This window comes from Falco peregrinus, chromosome 17 (assembly GCF_023634155.1).
Source record: "Falco peregrinus isolate bFalPer1 chromosome 17, bFalPer1.pri, whole genome shotgun sequence".
In the NCBI taxonomy this organism is placed as follows: domain Eukaryota; kingdom Metazoa; phylum Chordata; class Aves; order Falconiformes; family Falconidae; genus Falco; species Falco peregrinus.
In genome coordinates, this window is record NC_073737.1 from 4,931,274 (window position 1) to 4,949,295 (window position 18,022).

General features: G+C 50.8%; 2 protein-coding genes across 7 annotated transcripts in view; one reads left to right on the forward strand and one right to left on the reverse strand.

The window, feature by feature from the left end:
• Positions 1 to 617: 617 nt before the first annotated feature.
• Positions 618 to 10,090, reverse strand: NCAPH (non-SMC condensin I complex subunit H). 2 transcript variants are annotated; one of them, XM_055820315.1, is made up of 17 exons: positions 9,838 to 10,090; positions 9,676 to 9,763; positions 9,251 to 9,343; positions 7,981 to 8,122; positions 7,326 to 7,441; positions 6,867 to 7,056; positions 6,198 to 6,289; positions 5,835 to 6,040; positions 5,221 to 5,369; positions 4,576 to 4,679; positions 4,013 to 4,135; positions 3,582 to 3,689; positions 2,731 to 2,895; positions 2,307 to 2,423; positions 1,968 to 2,050; positions 1,561 to 1,636; positions 618 to 1,147 (listed from the first exon to the last, which is right to left on the reverse strand). In XM_055820315.1, the coding sequence occupies exons 1-17, from the start codon at positions 10,038 to 10,040 to the stop codon at positions 1,088 to 1,090; spliced, it is 2,115 nt and encodes a 704-aa protein (XP_055676290.1). In that variant the 5' UTR covers positions 10,041 to 10,090; the 3' UTR covers positions 618 to 1,087. The 2 variants fall into 2 exon arrangements, with proteins under 2 accessions (XP_055676290.1, XP_013152177.2); XM_013296723.3 differs by having other exon boundaries at positions 7,326 to 7,444.
• A 120-nt stretch (positions 10,091 to 10,210) lies between these two features.
• The window catches only part of LOC101914268 (tetraspanin-15-like), a 99,132-nt gene continuing 91,320 nt past the window's right edge, over positions 10,211 to 18,022 (forward strand). For 3 of the 5 annotated variants that reach the window (XM_055820316.1, XM_055820319.1, XM_055820317.1), the window contains exons 1-2: positions 10,211 to 10,426; positions 17,726 to 17,923. In XM_055820316.1, coding sequence (XP_055676291.1) covers positions 17,854 to 17,923 — 70 coding nt within the window. In that variant the 5' untranslated portion in view covers positions 10,211 to 10,426; positions 17,726 to 17,853. Of the gene's footprint in view, positions 10,427 to 17,725; positions 17,924 to 18,022 lie in introns of those variants that run through there. The other 2 variants (XM_055820318.1, XM_005234274.3) reach the window with 2 other exon arrangements.

Sequence of the window (18,022 nt, forward strand, 5' to 3'; positions counted from 1 at the left end):
GTGTCCCTAACTTGCCCCTCAGGCCAGGTCTCTGCGAGGGGTGGGTGTCCCAGAGATGCCCTCAGGGGTGGCTGGCAGCACAGTGCCAGCATCGGAGCCCAGTCTAGGTCCCACCACCCCACAGAGCCGTTCTCTACCTGCTGTGTCAGGGCCCTGAGGGCACTAATACACCCTAAATGGCCTTGAGCAGCCTCACCAGGGGTCTCGACCCCCACCCATGGCCCAGGAGCTCTATGGAAGCTCAGCTCAAGGGCTTCACTCCCTGCCTGAGCTGTGTTGGGAGCGCTGGGCTCCCTGCTTCATCGCCTCAGATCCAATCCTGACCTGCAGAATAACTTCCTGGCTTGATCTTGGACCTGCCCCAGCACCGGGAACTGGCCTGGTGCCCTCAACTCTTGGTTGAACCTGGCCGCCACCTCCAGGTTGGTCCTGCTCACGTAATTCAGGTCCTGGAGGAGTGTGTCCTGGCTGGTGATGCTCTGGCTGTGCGATTCCATGACTCCTGGCTCGCATTTCCTTAGGGAGCTGTCCTCCTCTTGCTGTTCTCTGTCACTTGTGTTATTTTAACCTCTCGCCTGTTTTAGAGACTCCTTCTTCCCATCTCAAAGGTCTATCTATAAAATCTGTTGTAATTTATTATCTCTAAGCTCAGTATAAAAAGTAAATAATTCCATGGGGCGAACCAGGACTACAGGAGAAACGGGAGACACAAATAACGGTCAGTCCACGTACTGGGAATTGCAGATGGACAGGGAGGGAGACGCGGAGGGAGCCTTTCGCTAGCAGGCATGGGCGGTTCAGCGTGAGGTGGAGGAAATCTGCTCCCCAGACCCAGGAAAGAGCTGCTGGATTGAAGATGGCAGGAGCCAGGCAGGCTGAGCTGCAACTGTCCATCTATGCCAGTCCTTTTAGGAGGGGTATCCTTGATTTAAGTCTTACTGAGGTGCAGAGACCAGTGGGATTTCTCAGCAACAGTGCTGGGAGGAGAAAAATCTGCCACTGATGAGCTAGTCCAGAGCCAGCACTGGTCAGCTGGGATGCTGAGCTGTCCTAGGGGTCAGCCCTGGGCGTCTGCTCCGTGCAGGGCTCAGTTGCCTTGTTTCACTAGGACGTCACACAGGTCCTCTGTGCCCTCTAGCTTCAGATTCTGGGAAGAGAAAAGTGAAGTTCAACAAAGTCAGACTGAAGGCCTGGCATAAAAATAAAAAAACCCACCATGATGAAGGTTTGGAACAATCCCAGTCCCTTCTGTCACCAGCAGCACATGCAAGGCCAAGGCTTCCCACCAGTTGTTGCTTTGGGTCTGAAACGCTCACAACGCTTAGAACAACAGTGAGCAACGAAGCCCTCACCCCTCTGTCGCTGCACCCAAGGACAAGGAATGACAGAGGGCTGGAAACGTGACGAGTGCCTCACCACGGGCTAATTTATGTTCACTATAAGCATGAAACTGGGACTTATTACTCGATTTAGCAAGAAAACGGCCCCGCTCCCAGTGCTTTTCGCTGCGCGTTTCACCTGCTGTTCCCACCACCCCGCCGGTGTGCACACTGTGCTTACCTTCTCGTTTGCCAAATGCAAGAGGCAGGCGAAGGCTAAGGGGACAGACAGATTGTTTGCCATCGCAGAAGGCAGGCTACAAAAGAGAAGGGAGGAGGTTAGGATGGCCAGAGCCTACTGAAACCCGACAGATGGAGCGTGCCTGCAAGGACCAGGTTGCCAAAGATCAGCTCCTCCCCAGAGGTCTCGTTTTTCTGTACCTTTCCCCCCCCACCCCGGGCTAGCAAAGAACTTGCCAAGCTGAATGCAACCTGCAGCTCTCTCGGGCAAAGCCAGAGAGCAAGAGGTTTTCCCCCATCAGGGTTCAGTTAGCAGGGTGTAATAGACAAGGAGGGGTCAGCGTTTGCCCAAGCTCAGCTGAGGTCTGCCCCCCATCTTCAGTCCAACCTTTTTTAGGGCCTCCCTACCTGTGAAACAGTTGCTTTGTGATGCTGCTGAAGATCTTGTCTCCTGCTACCACTGATGTGTTCTCTTTCTCTGCATCTTCCGCCTATTTAGCGAAAAGACAGACACTGCTGAGACAGACTTTGCTCCCCAGTATTCAGCCTTGTGTTCAAAGAAAAACCACTGCGAGTTACATTCAGCCTGTCCTTACCGGCCGTCCCATGGGAGCAAGACAAGTACTACTAGAAAGAAAGTGCTGCTAAACCTGCCCCAAACTGTCTCTGCAGGAGTTAAGCAGTTACCTGCGGGGCATGCTCCCACCCTTCAGGCCTAGGGCGGTGTCTGGCTTCCCCTGCACTCACCTCTGCCATTGTTACTTTCTCATGTCTATCGGTCAAGAGGTCCCACATGTTTTTCTTCAGCCTCTTCATGTCCATTTTCTTGGCTGTCTTTGCATAGTGAATTTCTATCTTATTGATCTGAGGAAAAGAAGGTTAGTTGAGAGTAACTGAGCAGAAGCAGCAGCGCTATCCTCAAGTCCACAAAACCAAAGAAAACGTGGTTCTCCTTGGGAACAATGGCGAATACTGTCTTAGTACTAAATCTCTGACTTCTAATTCCCTCCTCTTACGCAAGGGTTCATCTGGGAATAAAGCGTCCAGTAGCAAATCCCGGAGATCCTGCACCAGGTAAACTGCTGTTTTGGGATGTCTAACCACCCGAGGTGCTGAGAGGCTTTGCTCCAGAGTGAGCAGTTCACGGCTTGGTAACCACACGAGTCCTTACCTTCAGGGGCTCAGCAATGAGGTTCAGCTCTCCATACACTGTGATATCGCCATTGCCAACCCCATTGAGCAAAGCTTCCTCACCCTCAGGGTGGGTGGTAAGGTTGAACTCCCTTGTCTGGCCCATGAATTGAACAGGGTCATTATCATCGTCGCTGTCTGCAGCCTGATCAAGAAGAGATACAGCAGTGAGGCCACCCAGAGACATCCATGAGGAGCAGGAGCCAGAGATGTCCTGCACCAAGATAACAAGAGCACCTGCCACGCAGCAGGGTGGAGATACCTGCCCACCTTCCCCATGGAACATGCTCTTATTCAGCCTCTCCCCACAGTGCTTGGGCAGGGCTAAGGCTAAACCCAGGGGAGATCTAGAGCGCAGAGTATCAAAAGGCTGTTCTACACAGAAAGGTAACAGAAATGAGGGCTGTCCTGCCAGTGTGGGACCAGCTAAGACTTGTCACAAGTGCACTCGGGAGCAGCACTGGCCTGGCAGAAAGCTAAAGCTTTAGAGGAAATCGACTTCAACAGGAGCCTGAAACAGCTGGGAGGAAACATCACCATGTAGATGGCTGCAGCGGTGAGCGGTGGCATTTACTCCTTCTTTAGGGCAGAGGTGTATGGAAAAGGCTGGGATGGAGTTTCTGTGGCAAACTAGCAAACACCAAAGGCAGAGAGTTTAGTTGGTGTCGTTAGAGTGAGGAGACAGGGGTGGGTGCAGACACTCCTGCAGCTTCGTTATAATCTGCAGCCTCAATTCTTTTTCACTAGTAATTCCAGATGCAGATTCTTCCTAAATGATTCCCATCACATACCCAACATAGCAACAGAAAGAGATCTTCTTGTTCCAGTTACCTGCAACCCAGGGCAGAAATTGGAGGTGTCGTTGGGGTTGTTGTAATCGTACTCGCCGATCTGATCTTCGTGATCCATCGGGCTGCTCAGCTCGGGCTTCCTCCAGAGCTACAGAGACAAGACCAAGGGTCAGGAAAGGAAAAACCCTAAATACTTCCCCAAGCGATGCCTGCACCTTGTTCCTTCATCACCTGCCCTTCACCCAGCCTGCTGGCCCTTCCTCCTCACTGTGTACCAGCCCTCTAGCAAGCCCCTTGTAAAGCACAACAGCTAAGCACGGCCACTTTGGCGTACACAAGTAGGTGAGTTCAGCGAGAGACAACGCGGCCAGTCTCCAGCCCTGAGGAACACCCCAAGGCACTTCAAACATTTGGTGAAGACTGGTTTTGTGACAAAATCGTTGCCAACAGGCTTTTAGAGAAGACTCTTACCTTCACAGCTGGTTTGAGGGACAGCTGGAGAATGCAGTCAGGGTCATAATTGAAGTCTGGGGGAAGCGTGGTGCTCTTTGTGTTCTGGTTTTCCAGAATGGACTTGGCTAGAACTACAGAAGCCTGGGGGAGGTAATAAATACCATTACCCACGAGCTATCCACTACTCGGTAGATCAACACACAAGTGCTTTGAACACAGGTATTCATCTGAAAGGCAGCAAGTTCTAAAATGCCTCCAAAGACAAGCTCCAAACTGGTCCAGTCAGTGCATGCAGGGGCTTCTGCACAGCACCCTGGGACACGCAGCTGGACCCACAAGGTCTCTTTGACTGACAGGGTATAAGCCAGGAAGAATCCTGCCTGACTCTGCACCCTAAGGTTGGTAAAACTCTCTACGTGTAACGCAACCTGGAGGCAGAAGACTCTGCACCAAGGAACGTACATGATGTTGGGTTTACAGAGCCAGTTTCACAGAAGCATGAGATGAGCCATTTGCAGGTAACAGGTCCAAGACATGCTGGCAAAAGCGAGAGCAGAAAGAGGCAGAAACTCAGCATGTACCTTGGTCTTACGGAAATATGTCTTAAAGTCAATATCCTCATCAAAGTTGATTTCAAATGCTTTTTTTGCATTCTTTTTCTTGGCCTCTTTTGTAGAGGCAGCAGCTGTGGCAGAAAGGAAGGAAACTGTCAGTGTTTTGTGACAGAGTAAGGACAACAAGCTCTCTCCTAACTTGAGCATCTGCTCCACACAGAAAGGTCACCTACAAGGACCTTTCACTTTATTACAGGAAAGCAATAGGTGTTCTCAGCTTCATGTTTTAAAGGGATCAGTATCTTTTTACCGAAGCACAAAATGTCATTTAATCTTCAGGTTTTATGCAGAAGGTGGGAAACAACAGCCCGAGCTGTGTTAGTGCTAGTGTTTTCCAGTGCTGCAAACTTCCACCCCCTGAAACTGTGAGCATCGTTAACAAACCCAAACAATAGAGAATACGTTAGACACCAAAGGATCCGCACATGATACAGAGCCTTCCTGGTGCCCGAACTCAGTACTGCTTCCCATCTGGCTGGAAAAGAGCCATGCAGGCCTGTCCCTTTCCTTACTGTCCCTACTTTGACTCAGATGGCACCCATCTCCAAAGGTAAGCAAGACCTGGCAGTAGCCGCATCTGTAGCGTACGAGCCGCTGACTTTAAATACATACATGTGTGTCGAGGTTTGAAGCGCCAGTGCTCTGGGCCAGCCCACATGGACAGAGTTCGGGGACTGAAATAGGAGTATTCCCTTGGTTCCGTAGAGAGATGATGGCACATCACCTTGATGTCTCCCTCTCCGAAAGCAACCACATCAGTTCTAGAAAGAGCACACAGGCTGCTCAGTGAAATCATTCCTTTGGCATACACCAGGCCTGAGCATGCATTTCATATCCAGATCATCTCTATCTAGACATCGCCTGCTCCTTCTGCTGGCATGCATGCAGGACTCCTGCTCTTTAATCAGTGAACGGTGAGTGTTGCAGCGTCTGGAGTCTGTGAGGCTGCTGCAAAAATAGAGGTGGGCTTGCCAAAGGGCTGGCTGGAAACCGGGGAGCAGAGTGAGCAGACAAGCAATCACTCTGGGGAAATGTGACCGCACAAAAAGGTCCTCTCAGAGGGTAGAGATATTGCTGTCACGCATTCCTGGTTGTACCCAAAACTTGAGGAGAAAGCAAGCTACAGCCAGATGGGAAATGTGTATTCAGTACAGGTTCCCCAGATAGCTGCCAGAAGTTGTTGCTTGCTATCAAAGCAAAGCTATAGATTTTCAGTGGCTACTTACCCCTTCCTCTGGCAGCCTGTTCCAAAGGAGTTGAGGTTTCCTGCGAATTCCCCAGTCTGGCCTGCTACTGTATTACTGGGGGAGTCAGAAATGAAGTCATCATCTGGCTGGGTGGGAACATTGTCTTCCACATCGCTGTCTACCTCTGCATTGATATCGAATGCTTGGTCACTCTTCTGAAATTTATCCAACAGGGCTGACACTGACTGTAGGAGAAGAAGGTGCTCAGGAAAAAAGCCACGGAGGATATCAGCAGTCCTGCAGCGCAACGTCCCACTGCCCTGTGTATCTTGGAGATGACTTTGGAGGTTAGCACAGAATACAGCTCAGGTATCCCACCCAGCACGGAGCTAACGAGCATACCTCTTGATGGGATTCAGCATCCCATTTTGTAAAGTGGAAACCAGCCAGTGAAGAGCAGATGAGGCGTTTTTCAATGCACTGTGCTAGCACGGCTAGAGACAGGGAGAGCAAAGGGGGAGAGATTAGATACAGGATGAAGCAACCAACAGCTCAAACAAGTGACGGGCATTCAATTGTTCTTAAAGCCACATATGTAGGCAGCATGTAGGGCAGCACAGGGCTCACTGCAAAAGTAGCTGAGCTCATTTCTCAGCAGAGATGAAGAGTTCAGTTGCTGCCCTGACTCAAAGGTGAGCATAACACTGGGAATCTTATCACAGCAGTGGGGTTCAGTAGTATGTCCGGGCTCAAAACATTTTAAGAAGGTCAGACTTAACATGGAGCACACTAATCTCAACTGCTGTGCAACTCAGACCACATATACGTGCTGTGTGATAGATCTGCCAGAGGTTAAGCTACGCGTAGTGATCCAAAACTTATAAAAGTTCCTGTTTTTCCAGCAACCAGTCTCAGTTTGATCAGGATGAGAGCAATGGTGCTACAGGGTAGCCAAGCAGTGAACAAAAACAGAGGTCAAGCTGGCTGAGACCAAAATGAAATACGCCTGGGAGGTGAAAAGGATTGAAAGGTCTGGATGGGCCCCTCGGCTTAGCAGTTACCCGCACTCACACTTTAAATCCGTCACTTTCACAGGATCAGGGTTTGGCAGCGTGATGGTCTCTGAAGAAGGGAGAGGTACAATCTTTGAGTCAAAGAGGAGCTCACTGTGGCAGCCTTGGGTATGCAGCCCCGTAAGGAAAATGCCAGCTGTGCTGCATTCGTCAAAAGATATGGCTGTTCTCCGGAACAAGGGGTCAACCTACAGGTACGGAATGAAGAGAGAATCAAGAAACAGAGTAGACGGAGGGGGTGAAGCAGGTCTTTGTGGGAGACTTTAAAGTACAGATCCAAAGGAAGAATGACCCGCACGTCTTTTTCAGCGAGGAGAGAGCTCTCACAGCTGCCTCACACAGGAGGAATATACATGACTAGGAACAACCTTGCTATAACAGGAGAGTTCAGACATGCGTGTGAATGTTAGAGCCCAAGAGAGGAGTGAGAAAGATGCAACTGCTACAGCAGCCCCACCTCACATCTGGGATTAGCCTCTGGCACATTGATGTTATTCAAGTTCTCTTCGATGGTTTTGCATGAGTGCTTTTTCTTTGTCTGAACTCTCTGGACAGCCCCAGGAACCGGACTGCCTTCTAAAAGGAAAAGAAGAAAAAGTTACACTTAGAAAAATTGTTGAAATACCCTACAGAGGGACAGCACAACTTCTGCTTCTGTTTGTACGACAAATACAAAAAACCCAGTGGGCACGAAGTTACCCCATTAGGTATCTAATTAGCTTGAACCACCAAAGTTTCATTGGTCGGATGCTGCATTTCTTCTTACTGACTATTTTATCTTAACAGCGTATTTGTTTCAAAGCAAGGGACAGCAAAAAGTGAGGCAGTTCATTTTAATGTTTCAGATTAGGCCACCTTTGGTTTGCATTGGGCCAAATTGTTGAATACAGGATTAAGCAACAGATTCAGGTTCTCGCCTCCAACCCTCCCTGCACAAGCACCCAGGCAAACCAATCTGGGATTTCCCAGCCCTTGGAAAATTAAGTTAGCGGTACTCTCCTAGATGCACAAAGCGCTTCGAAGTTTACGAGCACTATGTAAGCACACAGATTACTTCTCTTACACGCAGGTGGAGCAGTAACAGCTTAACAGAAAATGAGTGAATGGCACACCTCTTTTCGGCGAGCTATCCACATTTTTTGTAGATGCCGATTCCTTGCCCAAGCCTCCGAGAACTTTGTATGTATCTGCGTGGATCACATCCACGCGCACGGCGTAGATCTTTGCACTGGCATCAATCGTGCCAGCTGCCACCTGACAGGAGGAACAAAGGATGCAATGTTTAGTTAGAAAGGAAAAAAGTCTCATCTAGAAGATGCAAACACAGAAGACAAGCTGCAGACCTGAATTTCTGAATGCTCTGTATTACAAGCAAAATTGTGACCAACTGGGAAAGGATTGATTCTGAAACCTACTGGAGACCTAGGTGCACAGCAGGGGGTCGAGATATGTCTTCCCAGGCAGATTTGCTTTATCAGGCCTTTTGGAAGGGATCACACAGAAGAATCCTTTAAAAGTTTCCAAGACTAAACAACGGGGAGAAGCAGAAAGGTACAGATTTGCATTTCCCAAGAGACCGTTCTCCAGCTTTCCTTCATGCCTTCTTTTGGGTCATCCTTTTGGTATCATTCTATTTTCCAAAATTATTAAGTCAAAAGACATGAAGCGCAGGAGATGCCAAGCACCCTTTTCGATCGCAGATGCCCCTAGGAAGGCGAAGGACCACCTACTGAAACCTGTGCACTGTTTCCCATCCCTTTCTCAGTTTCATCAACCATAAGGCAGCTAATTCAGGGGTTGCTTGAGGCCACGTTCAAAAGCTCTGCCTTTTTTTGTTCATCCAAGAATTGAGTTCTCCCTCCTAGCATCAGCCAACTATAACAGCGAGTCAGTCTTTGTCCTGGCAAGTTCTTTTTCGATCCATCCTGGGTCAAAATTCAACTGGGAGTTAGACACACTAACTTCCTTTCTTTTCCAGCCTTGTTTCGTTACTGGTTCTAACACCCAGTATTTACCAGAGAAGCCTCACAAGTCCTACTTTCAAACAAGCTCCCCTTTTAAAGGACGATAACTGAAAGAATTCAGCCTTTAATTTCTGTGGTACAAAACGGTTCAACAGTCAGCTTCTGCGAAAAGCGTCTGTGCTGCTTTTACCAGGTATTTTTAGTGGAAGTAACCAGCTCAGTTACCTTTGTTGAATCAGGATGGGGCAACAGATTCAGGTTCTCACCTCCAACCCTCCCTGCACAAGCACCCAGGCAAACTAATCTGGGATTTCCCAGCCCTTGAAAAATGAAATTGAGGTTTGTTACTGACTAAACCTTAGGTTAAATGCCAGTCAGAAATAAAGTACCCCTGTGACCAGGCAGCAGTTCCTCTCACCTTGAAGTTGGTCATTTCAGAGTCCTTCGCTTTCAGGATCTCCTTCATATAGTCTATCAGGTGTAAGACGAAGGCATTCTTCAAGGTGATTTTCTGCAACAAAGCACAGCTTAGGACTGATTGCCTGGCAAATGACACCTGTCAAAACTGTCTGCACCCTCATCCCACTGGGGTATTTAGAGCAGGACTGAGGGGATATTATGGTCTGTGCCACATTCTGCTTTGTTACTGCTGGGAAGGCAGCAACAGGAGCCCAGATCTGGCCACGGCTCGGAGCAGGGATGCGGCTCAGAGGGCTTGGAAGAAGAATAACCTTGTAGCCAAGGCTCAGGGAGTTTAAAATCCCTCCCGGCCTTGCCAGCACCGCCAGCCGGGGCGGTGTGAGGGGGGCCGGGATGAGGAGCCCCCTCAGGCGCCCCACTCACGTTCTCATTGGAGAGCTTGATGCAGGTGCTGTAGTGCTCCGAGATCTGCGTGTTGCTCCACTGTGCCGGCTGCCATGCCTCCGCCTGCCTGAGGGAGACACGGTACTTTGGGGACCCTCCTCCTCTGCCTGCCGCAGCCCCTCACAGCGGGCCCGGCCGTACCTGGGCGCGGGTGAGGAGGCGAGGCTGAGCTGCGAGTCGGCGTTGCCCAGCCGGAGGTCGGTAGCCTTGGAGCGCCGGCGTTGCCGTCTCTCCTGTTCATCGTCGTTACAGGGACACTCGGCCAGCACGGGAGTGCCGGTGCTGCCCAGGGCCCGCGGCCCGGGGGAGGCGGCCGGAGCCCGAGGGAGTGCGGGGAAGCTCATCTTCACGGCGGGGCCCGGGCCTGGCCTGGCCTGGCTGTCTCTGGCCCTCCGCCCCGCCCACTTCTCCCCTACGAGCCAATCGCCGCTCGGCCCGCCCTGACGGCGACCAATCGGCTGCGCGGCTCTTCGCCCTGCCCCGTTGGGTTTGAATTACGGCGGGCGCCGGCAGCACGCACGCGCCGGGCGTAACGGCCACGGCGGGGCGGGGCCGCTCGGGCTGTTCGTCGCTTCCCTGAGGGAACGGCCGCCCGCCCGGCTGCGCTGAGGGGGCGCCTGCCCCTCGGGTGCTCCGTGAGGGTTGCACTGCACTGCCCGGGCCTCTCTCGTCACCGGCGGTCAGCCGCCCGCTTCGGAGACGGAGGAACCGCCAGAGCCTACCTGCTTAGGTACTGCCTGCCTCCCCGCCCCCCCCCCCCCCCCCCCAGCCCCTGTCTGCCTTTCCGTGGTCACCACCATCACTGGGCCCTCCCTGGAGGCCTCGTTTTGCTTCTCGTTGCCCTTCTCTGCGTGGAGGTGCCCCCAGGGCTGCCTGCCTGACCCTGCAGGCTCGCTAGAGCATTCCCAGCACCTTTTGGCGGTCCCTTAGCCTCTCAGTGTGCTGGTCGGTGTTCCCTAGAGCCCTCTGTGTTTGCTTCTGTGCACCCACTGGCCCTGCAGGTGTTGGGTTTTTTTGTGTGTGTCCTATAAAATCTTTGTGTGCCCTGAAGCCCCCTCCAGCATTTTGTGGGTTTCTGGATGCACAGAGGGTTGGCAGGTGGTCTGCAGGCTTTGTGGCCTCTGGCTGGGCAGCACCCTGCAGCTCAGACATTAGCCCTGTGTGTTGGGAGCTTGGGGCACTCCCCTGCCTTCAGCTCAGGAGCCCTCCATCCTGCCCAGCATAGCATCCTTCCTCCCAGCCTGGCCCACGGGGGATGCTCAGCAGGAGCAGGTCCAGCCCTTGTTTTCACTGCCGTGCTGGAGGCAAAGAGACTGGTAAGCGAGGAGCCAATACAGCTTCCTAAAACCGATCCCTCCTGCGCCTGGTCTGACCCGAGGCAGCCTGTGTTTGTGTGCAGGACGCTGCGGAGGCAGGAGGGCTCCCCTGTAGCTCCACCTCAGCTTTTCACCTCTCCCCATTTCTTAGCAGATGAGGCCAGGTTATCTGCATTGTGTTGGTTTCCCTGTGCTTACTAGCAGGAAAGTTTTGTTGGAGAAAGCCGTTGCTCCTCAAATTTCCTTTTCTTGGGAGAGCAGTGGCCTGGTGTGCCCGATTCCAGCAGTCCTGCCTATGGCACGGTGCCTAGACACATACCTTGCTTTCGTATGGAGAGCAGTCTGGGCTGAGCTATGTCCGAGGCAAGGCTGATGGGGGGAAATGAAGCTGTGTGTTTTATTTTTGTGGCATGTCCTGCACTTGTAGAAGCGTTAGCAGAAAGTTAGATGGCCCAGACCTGCACCTGCCTCTGCCATCATCGTCATGACCCCGCAGCCGATGGGAAGAGCAGCTGCTTCTCCAGTGACACCACCTGGATGAGACGTTTTTCCAGCCCTTCCAGGCCAGCGTTTCCAGCCGTCATCCACCCAAGGCAGGTGAAGCAGCAGCTGCCCCAGTCCTTGGTGGATTGAGGTACTGGGGGCTGCAACCTTGCGGCAGTTTGATGCCTGGGTTCCTCCTGACTGCAAAGTGCTTTTCCAGCCTGAACCACTGGATGGGGCAGGAGGAAAAGATGTGGTTTCGTCTCAGCTACATTCCTCGGGAGCAGCGATCGGGGAAAGTCGTTGTGTTCCCTGCGAAGCCAACCCTGGCAGCAGTCCCCCCGCTCTCTACACAGAGCGGCCGAGGGCCATCGGCAAGTTTCTGTACTGTCCAGCCGCCCTAAAACCGGCAAAAAAAATGAATGTGTGGAGCCTGGCATCTACTTGTAAGCACAGCTCAAGCACCCTGAAGGCCAAGGGCACTTCCAAAAGCAACAAGGGGCTAAGTGATTTGTGGGGGCGGCAAAAACCCTGTCGGGCTTTTTTTTTGTCCCTGAATAACTCGGTCTGACCAAAGGGGTTTGTCCCCTCAGCTGCTCCACTTGGGCCAGAAGATGGAGAGGCTGTAAAACCTGGGTTATGCTTTATGATGTGTCTTCCTATGAGCAAAAGCCTCATAATGAAGCTTTTAATGGCTGTTGTAAACAAATCAATCTCTCTAGCTATACATCCGAAATGAAAAAGGCTGAAGGAACTATGAAGGTTTTTAACATCCAAATAAATTACTCCTGCAGTGGCAATAGCAATGTGTGGAGCATTTCATTATTCCCAGCTGTTAGTGATGCTGACGAGGATAGAAATATTCATGCTCTGTATTTAACTGGAAATTAAGAGAATGTATCATTTGGTGACAGGAACTTTTACAAATGGCTGCTCCCCCTTCGATCAGCTCCAACTAATAAATCACTGGCAGGACTCTGGGTAATTTGATTTGCAACTCAGACCTGCCGGTGGGTGTTTGTCAGAAGATGTGTTCCCGAAAATCCCCTGGAGGATGGAGGTGTGCTGGGCTTCTCCTGCTCTTGGAGAGAATGCTGGAGGCTCATTTAAGGTTTGCTTTGGGAGCTGGGAAGAATGACTTAGGAGGGAAAGCCTGCTGTCCGCCCACCAGGCAGCAACCGGTGCCTGCTGCGCTCCTGGTACTTTTCCACCTGCTTGCCTGCACCATGCTAGGGCTGTGGGAAGCTTTGGGGTGACGCTGCACATAGGGGATGTCTCCTACCTGCAGGGAAGTGGGGGTGGGGGGTGGGAAGTTTAGGAGAAGAGTAAGAAACAGGAAAGCGGTCCTGTGTGACTGCCACAGCTGCTGTGATGGAATTGAAACCTTGTCGATCACATCCGTGGGAATGCTGAGCTGCTTGGCAGGTCCTGGGGGTAGGATGCACTGAGTGCTCCAGACCCGCAGCACTGCTAGTGTGGCGGCGGGGATCTTCCTCAGCTGCAAGGCTAAAAATAGAGCTGGCAAGTGTCAAACCTGCAGTCTTCTGGGGTTACCAGAACCTCTGCCCCCTGCACGCATCAGACCTCTGCTCGGTAGGTGTTTGCCTGTGGCGATGGGGCTGCTGGAGGTTTTGTTGCTGTGTGGGTCCGGGGCATGTCTGCAAGCACCCGTGTCCCCAAGTGCCTGGGGACCCTGCTGCAGTGGCTGAGACTGTGGATGCCACACAAGCAGGGTGTCCTCTTGTTGAACTTGTGCACCTTTCTATAAATGACTCGTAAACAAAAGATTATCTGGTAATTTCTGTGTGCAGCAGCAGATGCTACAGGAACATTTATTAACCCACTGGTACTATTCTTATGCAAACAACTGTAGCTCATCTCAATAATAAAAGGTGATTTAATACCTGCCTGGCTGCTGACAGGTGACTGGGAAGGGGCTTGGTTTTGGTTTACAATGCAGATCCTTTTTTGCAGACACTCTAGGGTCAGCCTCTCAGTCTGATTTTCCTTTCCAGAGCGAGCTGTCTGCTTTCAGCCGCACTTGTTATTGCTGCAGAGCTACTTGTAGTCCTGCTAGTACCTCAGGGCACAAGGAAGAGGCTGAAACCTCTGAAGAGGTAAATGGTTTGATTTCTCTCCGGTCTTATTAGGAAGGCCTGCTCCTGAGCAGCTTTCCTGCACCCTGGTTCAGTGGTGTGTTGGAAAAGGCTGTAACACAGGTTGCACTTATAGAACTTGGATATTTTATTATTTCCCCCCCCCCCCCAGTGTGGCTCCAAGTGGGGAGGCCCTGGAAGACCATCCCACAGGGTTTCAGAGCTCAGGATGGCCCCACCAACTTCTCCCTTTGCAGGCACCTGGCTCATTTGTGAGGAGCAGTGATGATCTGACCTTTTGTGCTCTTGTTTCTTGTGTTTTATTGCCAGGTAAAGCACTTGATGTTATAAAATCCAGGATTTCACAGACCTGGTAATGGCTGCAAACTCAAGTGTATAAATCATCGGCAGCACGGTTACAATGTGGGCTCGCACTTGCAGCTGAGGAAAAGTCCTCAAGGTCCCGATGGAGGAATTGAGATAAGGTTTTGGGCTTGAAAGCAGATGAGGGATGTGATGAGCTGTAAATCCTCTCGAGCTGTTGAGGCCAGCGGCAGCAGCAAGAAGAGGCTGTGCTTCTCCCCGGCTTTGGTCTGGCTGTGCCCACACAATGTCTCACGTTGTTCTTGGCAACTTTCCCTTGCAAGCCAAGGGAAGAAAAAACGGGCAGGCTGGTCTGGACGCAACTGCCAGCCTGCAGCCCTCGAGAATTACACCGGCAGTCATTTCTGACTGCAGGAACTTGCTGCGGAGATGCTTGATGGACTGGCTGGGTCAGTGGCTTGTTAATTCCGTTCAATTTATTTTGTAATTTAGGACTCTCAGCAGTTTCAAATGATTGTTGCAAAGTAGGGTGGTGCTTATGAATGAGGGGCTCGCAGCAGAGCTGAGCTCCTGCAGCTCTGTCTGTCGGAGAGAGGAGAGTGGGACTGGTGTGAGCACAGGACCTGAATCCAAGAAGGCAAACTCAGTGGGTGATTCCCCACATCCCAGGGGAAATCAGTGGGATGTTGGGCTCCGAGTCCTCACATAGGACACCAACTAGACCAGCGTTTTCAGGGATGCTAACGCCTGTGAGGGTGCTGTGGATGCCCCGTGCAGGGAGTAAATGAGGACAGTTTGCAGTGCAGGACCGCTTGCTTCGTCACGCTCCTCTGCTTGCGCAGAGCATGGGTGCAGTCCTCGGGGGAGGATTTTGTTGACAGATCTTGAGAGTATCTCAGACCAGAGCTGCTCCAGAGGACATCGCCTCCATCCCTTGGGCATTGCTGAGTGACCAAAAAGTGCCTGGAGATGTACCCAGTGTATCTCTGCTGCCAGTTTTATGGCCTTTTTTTTTGTGTGTGTGTGCTGCTGATCAAATCACGGTGTGTGGCTAGTGTCAATCAGTGCTGACTGGGTGTCGAACACCCTGGGGGTTTTGAGGGCAAAGAGGTTGTAATGCTGACAACGCTAGTGCTGCAAGACAAAAATGTTAACACAAACCCATCTAAAGGGACTTTGCTCTTGGGAGAGTTATTGCTGCGGCACGGTTTGGGCGTGGATATCAATCACATCTTTGAGACGGGCGTCTTGGTAAAGGGTGGCAGACAGGCTTTGGGAGGTTGTTTGAAGTCACACACTGTTTTTGTCTTCCTTTGTGAGATACCAGAAGTGTCACCCAAGGAGGCCCACTCTTTGGCATGTGGATTCCTAAATTCCTCAATTTAAATGCAAATTCGCAGCCGTTTGATTATGCCATGCATCAGAGAAGCTTTTGGACAGTGAACAGCTTGTAATAATCAGCTACGCATCCCTCAATACAGATATTATCTGCTGTGGTGATATCGTGGCTGCGTGCCTTTGCAGAAAGCAGAGTGGTTCAGAACAAGCCTCCTTCTCCCTCTTTCTCCTTTTGCCTCCATTGAAAATTGCTCTCATTACCTCCCTGGAACCTTTTTAATCAACCCGGATGGCACGATCTGCTTTGCAATAACAGGAATAATGTTTTTGGAGGTGCTTTGCATGGTAATGCTCTTCCCAGCCTGAAATGCTTCTATTCAGGGTGACTGCAGCTTTGGGAAGGGCTTGTATTTCTTCTTGACACCTTGGTCTTCTGTAACCAGAATATTTTTTATTGGGAGGCTTATAATTGCCTGATTTATAACTTTCTTATAGGAAAAGGGAAGAGGGGAAAGCAGGATCAGTGTGGCACAGGAGTGGGTACGTTAGCTGTGGCATGGCATATGGGAAGCTCATCCTGGTGGTGATCTCCATCTTGCGATATCTTTCAGGACAAAACCCTGACCCTGTGTAGCAAGAGCTTGGGTCACACCAGGATTTCCTAGACCCTTCTGTGACACACTTCCCTGCCCATCAAATTGCTCAAATTAATAATTGACTTAATCAAACCCATTAGAGTCATCGCTACACTTCAACATCCTGTGTAAGCAATCATCACTCTCACCCACTCCCTTCCTTTCCTCAGGTATTTGGATCTTGCCAATGCGAAGAAAAGTCCTTTTGGCATGGTTACTTGGTGCCAAGAATACGAAAACTGCAGTTAATCCTCATTTCACACGTGCAGCCGGACTGGGTTGATTTTTGAATCGCTGCTGTGGGCTCTCAAATCTTTCATTAGCTACTGCTTGATTGATTTAGTTCAGTAATCAAAAGTTAATTGCTTGTCTAAACAACCAGGCCATGGTGAAACAGTGTCCGTAATTCTCCACCAAGTAGCCCTGTTTGTGACGGGGAAACCAAAGCCTGCTGCATCCACATGGCAGTTGAAGCGGGGAGCTCATGAAGTTGAATGAAGAACATGAAAAATCCATTTTCCTCCATAAGTTTTAAACTCCGGTTGTTTCTCTTTAAGCTCTAATTTTGTCACAACGATCTAACAGACCATTTGGTGCTATGGAAACCCCAGTTTACACACTGGTGCATAGCTGCACGCAATTAACTACCTTTAATTTTCATTTTCTAAGGATATTTTTGACTTGTGTATTAAGCAAACATTTATGCAAAACACTGTGGAATCCATAAATGTTAATGAAGTTGAACTTGTGCCTTTGCCTTAGCAGATAATCAGTTTGACGGGTTCATTGAAGTCTGCAAAACTTGCCATGATGGCTGAGAGCAGCTATAAAAAGACACAATGGCGCAGGTGATGACAAGGCTTTGGGTGTCACCTGTCGCATGCTCCTGCCTGGGCCTGCTTTTACCTCTCAGCTGGGCCAGATGCAGATCCAGGGCTTGCTCTGCGAGTGACCCTGGTGGGTTTTGCAGGCACTGGGGCAGCTCTGCACATGTGGTTGGCTTGCTGTGCGAGGGTTCTGTGGCATGCAACGAGTGGCAAAGGCCTCAGCTAGGGAAGGAGGATGCCGAGAGTTAGAGAAGAGCTCTGCCGTAGTCCTGCAGGCTGCAAATGCAAAGAATAATCCCTTTACCTGTCCCTGCCCTAAAAAAGCCACCTTAAATTCTCCCCAGAGCCTCAACCCTGACCCAGACCCACCAGGTAGCTCTTGATTTTTGGGAGTTTTCATATCAGATTGCAGATGGAGGAAATGTACAAACCAGGATGAACCAGGCAATGAGGAATTTGGATTTCCCCATACCATTTCTGCACCAGATTGCTGTGGTTGATGAGTATTTTTTTATAGCCAATAACTACATCCTCATCACTTTTATCTCGTGTGTGTGTGTGTGCACTTAGGAACAGGTATGAACCCTTCCAGAAAAGGTGATGCATTAACGCTGATAAATAAAATGACCCCTTGTTTGGATTTGACATGCTGAATCCTGCTGTAAAGTGAGATCTGCTCTCAGGTTCCTGCTTCAGGGAAGCGTGGCTGGAAGCAGATGCCTGCACGAAGCACTGCGCAGCAGCAGTGTGTGACAATGTTTATTCCTTCTCTCCCTTTTGTATGATAAAATAACCCTTAAAAATAAATAATAAGGGCTTAATAGGCACATGGGACAGGGCCTTTGGCAAGTGATGCCAATCAGCTGTGCCTCGGCAATGTTCCTCTAATTAAAAATGGCAAATTACAGCCGGCTGGAGCTGATTGCAAGGGCTGGCTGGGTTGGGCGCTTTGCTCTGGGAGGTGAAGCATGGTAACTTGCCCCTTACATTCACACTTTCTTCTCTATCAGAGTGGTGGAGTCCCGGTGCCTGCCCTAGCGGAGCAGTGGGATTTGGGGAGTCCAGAAAGCAGAGCCAAGCATGTTAGCTGCTTCGTCAAGGGACCTGATCTGCGTCGCAGCCAGCTGAATAGGTGGAAATGCCAGTGCTGATGCCGGATCCTCGAGTCACGCGTTTGCTTCAGCCCCACACAGAGAAGCAACTGGTCGGTAAGTGCTGCCCGCGTTCGAGGAGCAATTTGAGCCTTTCCTGTGCTTTGGAAATCGGTGATGTGCGCCTGGGCCTGGTTTTGTGGCTGAGTTGTGAGA

What these genes read in the sequence shown, in the direction of transcription:
- NCAPH (XM_013296723.3), bottom strand. Translation starts at nt 10,040, where the DNA reads ATGAGCTTCCCCGCACTCCCTCGGGCTCCGGCCGCCTCCCCCGGGCCG. An exon ending in ATGCTGAATCCCATCAAGAG is followed by an intron (nt 6,041 to 6,197) that starts GTATGCTCGTTA and finishes CTTCTCCTACAG; the next exon opens with TCAGTGTCAGCCCTGTTGGA. An exon ending in CCCTCAAACCAGCTGTGAAG is followed by an intron (nt 3,690 to 4,012) that starts GTAAGAGTCTTC and finishes TTGTCTCTGTAG; the next exon opens with CTCTGGAGGAAGCCCGAGCT.